Genomic DNA, 13,465 nt, shown 5'->3' on the forward strand with positions numbered 1-13,465 from the left:
TGCGTGATTCACTGGCACTTTTGTCAACTCCCTCCTTTATCAAAGATTTTGTGCTCATAAATACGACCTGATATTATCTCCCCTCGCTCGCTATGGTTAGCAGGTCAGACCTTTCTCCCTCCCAAGCTTCTGTTTCTTCTGCGTTCTCGACAGTCTTTTTTTCGGCCTTCCTTTCCGTGTCAACATCATTTTGTTATTTATTTATGCTCTTCTATTGCTTTTCTTTTATCTATCAGCTTTTTTGAATCCATTTCTACTATAGCATCAAATTCCCAGTGCTATATGCAATGCATGAGAATAACATTGGTGCGGTTAAGGAGGGAAATGAGGTAGGTAGTTGGTTTTGTATTGAATTAGGAGATAAACAGGGTTGCGTTCTATCCCCATTCAAGTGAATCATTTTGATAGACTTTGTCCTAAGGAAAACAATAAGGGCTATAGGAGAGCATGGGGTCAGATGGGAAACTAAAATTCTTCTAGATTTAGAAGATGATGATTTGCGCGTCCTAGATGAAAACGTTAGCAAAATGAATGAGTTTTTCGAGGTTTTGATAGTTCAGGGTGCAAGAATAGGTTTGAAAATTAATGCTAAGAAGACCGCGTGAAGGCGAAGAAGTAATGTTGGGTAACGAGACGCTTGATCAAGCTGAAAGCTTTACTTACTTAGGTAGTATTATTAGTAAAGACGGTGTAGGTAGCAAACATGCTTTTACCTACGCCCTGTATCCTAAAAGTCGTATTTGTGTTACTGATGTCCTAACTGTATTGCTCTGGAAGTGTCGAAACATACGATTGTCAAAACTTAACATAACTCAAATTTAAGTAGCGTATGTTTCTACTGAGTTCAATAATATAACTGAGTTCAATCAATAACAGTATAATTAATTGTGCAACATACTTACTTGGGTGTTAAATACGAAGATTCCGTAGCGTAGGTGCCATCAGCAGTGATCTTCGTAGTTGTAACAATGGTTGACTTTTTCCCAGTTGCTACTGCTGGTTCTGTAGCTTTGTCATCATCGCTAAAAAAAAGAGAAAATAGAATCAACAAAGTAAAAAAATAACATAGCTTTAGATACTTAGTTGGCAATACTTCTGACGAAAACGACATTGATACGGCAAGTATTATTTTTCTATAAGATTTAATCATATAAAATATGAGATTTTAATATTATGTCTAAATTGTATATTATATTGTTATATTGAAAGTTTACGTTCCCTTTGCACGTTTCCTTGGTGTGTTATTTTTTGCATTCCCAAGGTTCTAATTTTTCAACGTTTCAAGACGGCAATTTGCTTCCATTTGATAGCTGAGATTCATATAATTGCATCGTTTAAACCAGTTTTCATTTTTTTAAGGTTAATAAACAAGGTGAAAACAGGCGAAAATAGAAAAAAATTCCTATTTTTTTTTATGTAAGTTTAGACCATTTTCAAAGAACAAATCTAACCAATATCATAATTCTGACTATGTGAATTGATAGAGCTGAAGATTATGAGCCCAGTGATACAAGTGTCTTGTTCTTTCAGTACAAGAAGAATCTGTAAGCTTGTCACATAATCCCAAGTTTCACAGAGAATATCAACACAGTGAATAAGATTCATTTTTTGGTATTGAGAGAAATGGAAGGCGTATAATTCAGTGGGAAAAGTTCAGGTAACATTCTCCAATTAATCAAACAATTCGTGGTAACGAATTGTAAGTAAGAAGCGACCCGGCTCAATAGTAACCGAAACTCTAAAAAATGGAATTTTGATACCAATAGATACATCAAAAGAATCAGATTTAAATGCTGATTTCAAATATATAAGTTTCATCAAGTTTAATCTTACACATGAAAAGTTACGCGCCTGAGAAAATGTGGCTGATTTTCGAAAAAAGGGGCAAAGACCCCCTAAAAGCTATAGAACCTTAATGAAAATCATACCATCATATTCAGCGTATCAGAGAACCCTACTGTAGAGGTTTCAAGCTCCTATCTACAAAAATGTGGAATTTTCCATTTTTTGCCAGAAGAAAGATTACGGATGCGTCTTTATTTGTTTTTTTTTGTTTTTTTCTTTTTCCCAGGGGTGATCGTATCGACCCAGATGTCCTAGAATATCGCGGGAGGGCTCATTGGAACGGAAATTAAAAGTTCTAGCGCCCTTTTTAAGTGACCAAAAACAATGGAGGACAACTAGGCCTCCTCCCACGCTCATTTTTCCCCCAGTCACCCGATCAAAATTTTGAGATAGCCATTTTGTTCAACATGGTCAAAAATATTTTAACAATTTCTTTTAGGATGACTTAATCCCTCAAAGCCCCCAGGGAAAGGGCTGAAAGTTATGAACTTTACCAAATGTCAACATATGGTATTGGTTATTAAGAAGCATACAGACGTTTTCAGGGGAAACTTTTTCTGGTAGTGAGGGGTGGGGGTGGGTCGGGGGTTATATGGGAGGATCTTTTCATGAAGGAAGTTTTCATGGGGGCAGGGACATGGTTATGAAGGGGGCGCCGGATTTCCCATCAATGAAGGAAGTTTTCATGGGGGAAGGGACATGGCTATGAATGGCACGGGATTTCCCATCATTATTTAAAACAAAAATCAGAAATTAAATATAAAAAAACAAGTTTTAAGAGCTATTTATTCTAATTAACGGCCTTTGTGATTAAGGGGTCATTTTTAAAGAATTGGAACAAAATTCAAACTTTAGCTTAAAGAGCAAGGTATTGACTAGGGTTACGTAAGTTAATTTGTAAATTACGTCAGAACCAAATTTAGAGACAGCCATTTAAGAAAAGAATAGTAACATTTTTATGCAAATTTTGTTTACTTATTCAATGACGGTGAGCCAAAATAAAAGCTGCATTAACTAAAAAACGATCAGAAATTAAATAAAAAACAAGTTTTTTAAACTGAAAGTAAGGAGCGACATTAAAACTTAAAACGAACAGAAATTATTCCGTATATGAAAGGGGCTGTCCCCTCCTCAACGCCTCGCTCGTTACGCATAACTTTGACTCTGTCTCACAACTTTATTTTTTAAAACAATAAAAAACTTTAGCGTAGAGAGCGAGGCGCTGAGGAGGGGACATCCCCTTTCATATACGGAATAATTTCTGTTCGTTTTAAGTTTTAATGTCGCTCCTTACTTTCAGTTTAAAAAACTTGTTTTTTTTTTTAATATTAGAAAAAAGAAAGGCTTGATTGTTATAACACAACTACATTTTGTTTAATGAGCAGCCAAATTTAAAAATCAAAATCTAATAACGAATAAAAAACGCTCGACTGGTGAAATATTTCCTTTTCCTTATTAAGAAAAAGTAAAAGAAAACCTTGTTTAACCCTCAGTTTATTTTAACAGTATTTTATTTTCAACGGAATACACAACTTGTACTGATCCAAGTTGTTTTTCATTTTTGACAAACTTAGCACTCTTTGGACATGATAGGAAGGTAAAAAAAAATAAAGCTTATTTACAAAGCAATAAAATATGTTGTTTAATCAAAAGGTTACCGCATTGTGGTTCACAGTCTTGGCCCTTTGTCGGTATGGAATTTTACAGAAAACAAAAGGATTCAAATTGTGCACTTTAACTTAAAATTGGACATTCTAATTGAAAAATATCTTTCAATACGATTCTGAATATATATATATATATATATATATATATATATATATATATATATATATATATATATATATATATATATCTATACTACGCGCCTCAAGAACAGTTGCGTAAATTCACGAAAATGAGAGAGAAAAGTGGGGGGGGGGGGAGGGGCAAAATGTATTTATGCAATTAAAGAGGGCAATGTCACCACCCCCTGTTTAAAGTCTCTGCTCACGAATAGGCATTTAACTAATGCCACCACATTCCCAACTCAACCACTCTTTAGATACAATTTTCCTTTCTTTGGTAAATGATCTAAAATAACAACCCTGAACTCTATCAAGTTTCGAGAATGGTTTAGAAGATCAAAAAAGAGTTCATCTGTAGTGACTCAAAATCATGTTTCATCCTTATTAAAAATAAACATAAGCCTTAAATTTACCATATCATTGCACTGGAGACGGGTGAGATCTCTGAAATAATTTCTACGAGGACTTTATCCTAAAACAGTTGCCACGTAGAGCAAACTACCATCAGCTAGATCCAGAAATCAATTTCTCAAATCCTTTATGGATTTTTGTTTAACTTTTTACATGAAAAAAAAAATGCCATTTGTAAAAAAAAAAAAAAAAAAAAAAAAAAAAAAAAAAAAAAAAAAAAAAACAGAAAAAAAGGAAGGTAAAATTTAAGACTTTGCCATAGTATAGAGGTAAAAAACACAATGTGAAAAGTGCATAATCTCTATCACTTATTGGAAATAGTATCCTTTATGGATTTTGGCTCAAATCCTTTATGTGTAAAATCCTTTATGGATATTTGTTTAACTTTTTATATGAAAAAAAATGCCATTTGTAAAAAAAGAAAAAAAACTGAAAATAAGGAAGGGAGATATTTAGGAAAAAGAGAAAAAAGAAAAATTCAAGACTTTGCCACAGAATAGAGGTAATAAACACAATGTGAAAATTGCATAATCTCTGTAACTTATTGGAAATAGTAGTGGTGAGTTACTAGAATACACAAAATTTAAGTTTAACTGATAGAAGGCCTATACACCGAAAAAAAACACAACAAAAGACACACAAATACTTCTCCTCAGTATAGTCAACAAAGGTATTCCAAGAAATACAAAAGCATTTCTCGTATGAAAAGGAAAAAACGGTGAGTTCCTAGAATAAAAGAAACGAAAAAGAAGGCCTATAAACTGAAAGAAAAAAAAACATACTTCTCCTCGGTATCGTCAACAAAGGGTATTTTTCCCAGACCCACGCGCATTTCCTGCACAATGGCAATAATTTCTTGGGGAGTTTCTGCGTATTCGGCAAGGATCCATAACGTCGCACGATGAACTTTGAAAGATTCAATGCTTTGGAAATATTCTAAGAGTTTCTACAATAAAAATAAGAGGTAAAGACCAGACAAAAAGGTAATATAAGCTTTCATGCAAATTTAACGTTACGGTGCAAGACCAAACCCTCAGCGGAGGGAGCATTGAGCTATCTAAGAATATTTTCTTCTAAACAGAGGAAAAACTGTAAAAAAAATAAATAAATAAAAATAAAATAAAAACAACTATTTGTAAATCGCATTTTGAAGAAACTAATGTGTTCCGCATTTATCTTAAGCCGCCAGATTTTCATGCTAAGTCCATGAAGAAGGAGGGAGTGCAACAATTTTGGCTCTTTGGCTGAATTTTAAAATTGTACACTTTTTCTTTTTTTTTTACTAAAAATCCAAATGAGAGTTCATTTTAAAAGAAATCGCGAGTTAGACAAACTTAAGCCAAAAAAATTTGATTGTGGCAAGTGGCGGTGTCACATTTTAAAAAGCTAGTCCTTTTAAAAATGCATACGACTGGATAATAAGAAGCTGTAATTAGATTAAGCACGTTCACGGGTAGTAAAACAGAATTGTAACTTTTTTTAAGTTGCATAGGAAAATTTAAATGGCTCAGTTCTAACTGAAATCGTGAGATTACCTGAATCTACACACTTACCACCGCGTGGGATTGTGCCCATGGAAACATTTGTGCATTTTTTGCACAAGACACTTAGACATAATTGTAAACTTGTTGTTTTCCCTAAAATCCAACTTAAGAAGCTTGCGCCTGCTTCTTAACAAGGAGAGAAAAATAATAATAAAAAAGATAAATAAAAAAGCGAAAGAAACTCATATAAGATAAACTATAGTTTTTTTTTTTATCAATCACAAACCGATACCTGCAGCTAACGTTTATTATTATTATTATTATTAGTATATTATTATTGTATATTATATTATTGTATACTATATTATTATATATTATTATATTATTATATATGAGTATATTATTATATATTATATTACGTATTATAAGTTTATTATTATAGGCGTTTGTTATTTTTTCTCAAATCTTTTTATGTGATTTTCTAGCGTATGTTGACTGCTTAATATAATATTTTTCCCATTTTTCTTTTTTCTCCATTAATAAAGGCTTTCAGACGCGTAGCCAAAATACGCATACAACACTAATATTTCAGACTGAAAGATGAGTATTTTCCTGTCAGAATCAATACCACTTAGAAGCAAAATACTGAGTGCACCGAGGGGTAACAACTGGGCATTTTGAGGGACACCTGGAGGCATGAGGCACGAAGGCACGCCGGAGGCATATTCCAAAGGGCGCAATATGTAAATATATACAGCTTGCCTCTTATTCAGTATATGTCGAATATTTCAGAACCTTCAAAAGCGATTTTTTAAAACTTGGAAAAAATCATTTACGGGTTTATTTGGCAAGGAAAAGAACCCCCAAGACTGAAAACAACTAATATGTACCTAAAGAAGAAGAACGGAGGACTGCAAGTTGTTGATATCCATGCAAAAACTAGGTAACCCTACGATGGCACTGATGGTGTCACTTTTTCCTATTACACATGCAGCGTTGCCACCAGCTCAAAATAAAATTCCGATTTTTCTTCAAAAAAAAAAAATCCCGAAATTTCAAAAAAAATCCCGGAACACGGTTTTTAAGTTATACAACATAGGGCTGCACGGTGATGACGTAAAAAGCAAGGTGCGAAATTCAAAGTACCGTGAAACGTGGTTTCTAGTTGTAACGAACAACTGATTGTCAATATTCCTAGTATTATTTCGACGTGAAGTGTTCTGGTGGATTAGTAGGATCTACGACAAATATTTCAGGCCAAAACAATTTGCCAAAGTTCCGAAAAAACGTGTCTACACATCCACGTTTCATCGTTATTTGAATTTTCCGCCCAAGAATTGACGTCACGCTTCGCAGCCCTATTCAATATGGCTTGGCCAGCGGTAAAAGTTGCCTTTTATCACGTCTTCACACGCCCCTTTTCCTTTTATCATACATGCTTTTATGTTTAGTGGCTGTGCCAAGACACACCTTTGGATCTCGGATTCTTAATTGTACTAAAAAAAAGGAATCAGCTGCTTTGACACGAAAGAATCCGGAAGAAACACAGATCCCTTTTTCCCGAATGTACTTAGAATCCAACTTTCTTGGTATTGAACCCAGGCCTTTAGGTATTTGAAGAGAAAACTGTAAAGCAACAGTTAGAAAAACTGTTACTACCGAGTTATTAGTAAAAAGTGCTAAGTAAAGCAACCAACTAAAAAAAAAATAACTAAAAATCCAAATGAGAGTTCATTTTAAAAGAAATCGCGAGTTCAACAAACTTAAGCCAAAAAACTTTGATTGTGGCAAGTGGCGGTGTCACATTTGAAAAACTAGTCCTTTTAAAAATGCATACGACTGGATAATAAGAAGCTGTAATTAGATTAAGCACGTTCACGGGTAGTAAAACAGAATTGTAACTTTTTTTAAGTTGCATAGGAAAATTTAAATGGCTCAGTTCTAACTGAAATCGTGAGATTACCTGAATCTACACACTTACCACCGCGTGGGATTGTGCCCATGGAAACATTTGTGCATTTTTTGCACAAGACACTTAGACATAATTGTAAACTTGTTGTTTTCCCTAAAATCCAACTTAAGAAGCTTGCGCCTGCTTCTTAACAAGGAGAGAAAAATAATAATAAAAAAGATAAATAAAAAAGCGAAAGAAACTCATATAAGATAAACTATAGTTTTTTTTTTATCAATCACAAACCGATAACTGCAGCTAACGTTTATTATTATTATATATTATATTATTATATTATTATATATAAGTATATTATTATATATTATATTATTATATATGAGTATATTATTATATATTATATTACGTATTATAAGTTTATTATTATAGGCGTTTGTTATTTTTTCTCAAATCTTTTTATGTGATTTTCTAGCGTATGTTGACTGCTTATATTTAGTTTCTCAGATATTTATTGGTACGTTTCAGTAATCATCTCGATAATCAAAGCTCAAATGAAAACTCTAAGAAACTGGACAAATGAGCTTCAGTAAATCGAACTAAGCTCGGTTAGAACAAGTATAAACACTAAGTCTTCTACTACTAAGTCTTCTACTGAGCAGAACAAGTTTTCCGATGGTATTCATCGCTTCCGCTGCCCTAGATCTTGGAATGTATTTGAGACTCATAAAATTTTATCAAGAACTCAAGCGAATGGGGGACGAGGGGCACACGGAGTTGAGCTGGAAGGACCAGCCCCGCCGTGGGTGGCCTCCTCGTCCGTCGGAGACGTGGTTCAAGATTCTGTTTAGTTCTGTGCCCTCATGCACGTCGGTATTAAGGTTATTTTTGTTTTTTTGTTGCTGGGTTGGTTGTATTTTGTTTTTTTTTTGTTGATTAAGTCTGGTCGTAAAAAGGGCTGAAAAAAAGGAAAAAAAAGAAGGAAAAAAGTGCCACCGCAAGAATGAGTTTCTTGTGGACGGAGGACGCCCAGTCTACGGGAGAGCAAATAGTTTTTTTTTGTGTTAAAAAATTTTAAAGTTGTAAGAGTAAGCCTTTTGGAAGACCACCTTTAAAATTCGAATTCGTATTAGTGAAAATTGAAGGATATGAATTTTAAGAAATTGAAGTAAAAATGCCACCGGAAAAGCGTCTCCTAGAGAGGGAAGGACACCATGGAACGAGGGGAGCGATAGATATTTGGCAAGAAAAAGTTAAATGGTAGTATGCCTTCATGTCCACTAATACATTGACTGGTATATAATAAATTTTTCTTTGAAGTTTAGGTGATATGATAATGCATAAAGTTGTAAGATTTATATGTTTTTGTATTAAAATATCACCGAGTGGAGAGGAGGAGGGAGAAAAAAAAAATAAACAATTATCTCTGAAAAATGTTAAACAAAACTCCTTCTGTTGACACACAGAACATGGCGATGGTGGTGGTTATGGTCTTGAGGTCAGTTTTGGGTTTAGGTGCCATTTTTAACATGATGAGTGCGATGCTAACGAGACATAAAAAAAAGTGGAACCCTTTCTTCTGGATAAATGAATTCAGCTTTGTGAAGACATCTGAGTCAAAGACATAGACAATGTTGGTGCCAATGTCCATAGAAAAGGGTTCTGCTGAATGCATGATATACAGGCTGGAGTCACAGTAACACTGGTCTACCAATGCGGCAGCTAATGTGAGTTCAGCATTCAACTATTACCCCTGGCACATAATTTCTATGTTCTCGGGGAACGGTATCGCTATATTCTGCGTGTCAAAAGAGTGACATCCTCACCGAGACAAATAGTCTCACTGTAGGACCCGCCCAATTAATACTCTCTTTCCCCTGCCAACCGGTCTGTAAACGCACCATTCACCGATACGCAATTCCGATTTCACACCGACCTCTGCATTGGTTTGTGGTGACTCACGTAGCCCTACTCGTCGGCCCTGGACCATCACTCGTTTTAATCGGTCACTACTCAGCTTCTCAGAGCTTTCCCTCAGAAGCCACAACAGCGTGGATTTTTTTATTGGTGTTATGGAGCCGTGAGAAGTCTTGACAAGACAAAACCTAGAATTCTTCATGTTCGTCACAGACTCACTAACCCAATTTTTCTCAACTTGGTGTTTCACACAGTGAGCAATCACTGGCAAATCTTCAAAGAAGCCGTCACTTTCCGAGCCCGATTCAGTGTCAATCGAAGCCTTTTCCTGCTCATCGGACAGAGTTTTTTCCTCTGAGTCATCGTCTGAGTCACTGTCGTGAAGTACAGAAAGACGAACATTCGGTACTTGGTGACCGAAAGCAGAAAGTACGTCGTCAGGTATCAAGGCTTTCATTATTCGCTGGCTTTCAATACGTGCTCGCCCTAGCTCGAGCTTGATTTCATTGTCCCCGGGCAAAGAAAAATCGGAACTGACAGACACAACACCAATGGATCTAACTCGCTTGGCCTTGGGCAAGGACAACTGTTCATTAGAATATTGAGCTTCAAAATCCGTTATACTTTCATATCGACGAATTCGATGTAGAAGTTGGAGGAACGAAAAGTTTATTACAGTACTGTAAGTGCTGGTTTGAGACCGTATCTTCCTAAAAAAAATCTTGAAACGGTTGGCTATTCATGTCTGAGAGTTTGAAAAGACGTTCGAGCCCAAGCCGTTTGAATCGACGAATTATTCGCACTAGGGAATGCATATTTTTCTCTAGGCAATGGTGAAGGTTTGTGGTAATAAAATTCTCGTTCAAAGCATAATGTCCACTTTTTAGGACCCAGGATCTCCAATGTCGAACGCAGTAAACAACACGACCAAGTAAAGATAACCTCTAAAGAGGAGAAAGTTTGCCGTCGTAAAAAACGCGGCGTACGCTTTCCATAAGCCAAAGATAAAACTGATTCTTCGCTTCCAGGAACACGCTGTTTCAGGTGTGCCGGAGGCACGTGCCTCCATGCCGGAGGCATAGCCGGAGGCACGAAGGAAGGGACACCTGCGACGGTCAGGTATTAGCCCCTCGGAGTGCACAATGTCAATGAAAAGATGCCAAACAATAAAATTTGGACATAGTGTACTATTATAGTGCATACATTAATACCATTTAAATCTAATAAACATTTGAAATCAAAACTGAAGCTTTCATGCAGAATAATGATTTTATATTGCTTTGTCTTGCACTTTGAAAGGCTTAGTTTGCTACCCGTACTTAAGGACAAACAAGATAGTAAAAGTAATTTTAACGAAAAAATAATCAAGACAGAAAAACCAATAAACAATACGCCCTACCTCAACGACAAGCGGTCGCAGATCATTCAATTTCTGTACAGCTTCTCTAAGAAACTCTAACACATCAAGGGCAGCCAACTCATTCAGGTCTGAGACAAATTCCACAAGCATTGGAATAATGGAAGAAGCAACGTTAGGGAACTAGAAAAATTTGTACACAAAATAAGAAATTTCGCTTAAAAAAGTTCGTACAGTGTCCTAACTAATGAGCTCTTCAGAATTCGTCGCTTCAGATTTTAGAATAATATAAATATAGATAGTCATAAAGCTAGCCTATACCTCAATCCTCAAGGTTCTTTCCCAGCCCACTGTACCACTTAAGAAAGGGCCATTCATCTTGTGTTCCACCAAGTCTGGAATACAAACACAGGGTTACCATTTTAGACTCATAATTGAACAGCAAGATTTGTTGGATCAAAGCCGATATATGTAAACTCTACTTTATCAGTGAGAAACTCATTTGCAACACAATACATCAAAGTGTCCTTACTCCTGACTAAACGTCTGCAAGATCAAAATAATAAATTTGTTTCAGGATAAATTTGAACGACTTAGTAATCAGTTCTTTGAATCAGTTTGTAGAGAAATGATTTTGTCCAATGAAATTAGTTTTGCTCCAAAAATACATTAATATACGTTATTTGCTTCCTATTTTGACTCATATCTTATTTAATAGTTGGTTAGTTTTATTTACTTAAATTTGACGAAAGAACCCATGGCTCGGATTCAGAAACAAACAAATAAATTTATTTCTTTTGAGGGAAGTAAGTCAAACAAGTAGCAGAAAAAAAATTGTTTGAAAATGACTCAATTGCACATGAATCATAGAAAAATCACACACACACAAAAAAAACCATAAATTTTCAAATGTCGAGAGGCGAGTTGAACTCCCTACCTGAGCGTCACAAGTGGGAGTTCCTACGTACATACCCATTCAATTTCCTCTCTCAAATTTCTATATTTTTGTTTTCTAAAAGTACATTTCATCTAAAAAATGGAAATGTTCTAATTTTATCCTTGTCAGGTTTTTAACCTGACAAGGTTAAACTTTTAACCTTGTCACTTGTTAAACTTGTATTTTGTTTTGACATTGTTAGTTTAGTTTTTTGTTGTGACGTTGTTTAGTGACTCTTATTTGTTTTGACGTGTTTAGTTTAAACACGTCAAAGTTTAAAACTTAAAAAGTTTTAAACAAACTTTAACCACGAACGACCCCCTTTCCGTTTAGCCCTGAAGGGCTTTCCGTTTAGCCCTAGACGGTTGGCCGAAACGGACAATCTTTTGCATTTTGTCATTCTTCATCTGCAGAACGTGCCCTAGCCAGCTCAACCTATCTCTCATTGTTTTTTAATTATTCAATAAAAATTGACAAAAAAAATAACATGAACCCATCCCCTCCAAATGCCAAAGCATGATATGGAGGAGGGATAGCGAAAAAAACCCATAAACTTCAGAAGGGGTTAAAAAAAAACAACTACAACATCACATACCCTGCTACCACTAGCTTATCACTCCACACTCAACTCCTTCCTTGGCACACCTCAATAAAAGTAAAACACTACCTTAATGATTTATTACCAATTTAATCTATCAACTATGCATCCTCTTACATTAATCATTAAAATCCTATTTGGAAAACAATTGATTCTTCAATAGCCTTTTAAACTCACTTAAAATACTATTTTCATATATTCATTTAACGAATTCCTTAGCTTCGCCCCGCTAAAAATAAGAGACACCCCTGACCTATACGTAATCAAATTATTAATATAAATTTTGTTCATTGACCTTGTGCCACGGGAATGAAAAGAGCGAATAACACAAAAAAAGTTAAAAAAATATATGGAATAATCATGAAAATCTCAGCTTTTTGACAAGGAGAGGACGGAGGGCCATACGTCACAGAAGTTCTTGGTGTGATCAGGACCGGTTGGTCCATAAGTACTGGGCAAAATTTCCCCTGGACCAGTGAGACCCAAATATCATTTTCAATGGGATAAATTAATATTTAGATTACTTTTCAGACTTATTCCTTTTACTGCCACAACGTGCACATCATTTTTATCAGGTTTAGTAATGCTAAAGCAGTTTATATTTCCAGCATCAAAGATTTCCTATGACAAAAGGCTACAGTCAAAGGCTGTTAGTACACGATTATTTCCTGAATTCCAAGCAATGATATGGTATGAGCTAAAACTACGACATTTAACAATTGTCTTTCAACTACAAAAACTTAATGTAAAAAAAGGTGACAAGTATATCTTTAATTAATTTATGAATTGTAGCTGTGAGAAGCATATTAAATCCATTTTAAATGAATAAGAAAGAGGGCTGAACAAACAAAACTGTAAAAGAAACCTTGCTTTAGGTAAGAGCTACTCCCAATGAGAGGAATTTGTCTATTTTAAAAATCAACGAATGTTATACCCATTCAAAATGAGATTTTACTTATACCTAGATTTTAGCTAGCGCTCATTCAAGCCGATCAAATTTTTCACAGGATTTCCTGATTGGCTAAAAAGTTTCATGAAAAATTCTGATTGGCTTCAATTAGCGCTAGCTAAATCTTGATATTAGTAAAATCTCACTGTGAATCGGTATATGTGCAAAACTTTCTGAATCTGTGTAAGTTTGACTCGGCATATTGATGGAATATATCAAAAGCAATAAATATTAAGATATGGAAATGTAATGAAACTGGTAAGATGTTTAATAG

The 13,465-nt window shown here is 35.0% G+C and overlaps 1 protein-coding gene across 1 annotated transcript in view; it reads right to left on the minus strand.

The window, feature by feature from the left end:
• The window catches only part of betaCOP (coatomer subunit beta), a 67,265-nt gene that overhangs the window by 17,704 nt on the left and 36,096 nt on the right, over positions 1-13,465 (minus strand). Inside the window, exons 8-10 of the mRNA XM_089088330.1 lie at positions 10,750-10,890; positions 4,826-4,989; positions 903-1,022 (exon numbers count right to left, since the gene is read on the minus strand). Of these exons, the coding sequence (XP_088944456.1) occupies positions 903-1,022; positions 4,826-4,989; positions 10,750-10,890 (425 nt within the window). The remainder of the gene's footprint in view (positions 1-902; positions 1,023-4,825; positions 4,990-10,749; positions 10,891-13,465) is intronic.

This window comes from Artemia sp. Qi Xiang Cuo, chromosome 4 (genome assembly GCF_049724085.1).
Source record: "Artemia sp. Qi Xiang Cuo chromosome 4, ASM4972408v1, whole genome shotgun sequence".
Lineage (NCBI taxonomy): Eukaryota > Metazoa > Arthropoda > Branchiopoda > Anostraca > Artemiidae > Artemia > Artemia sp. Qi Xiang Cuo.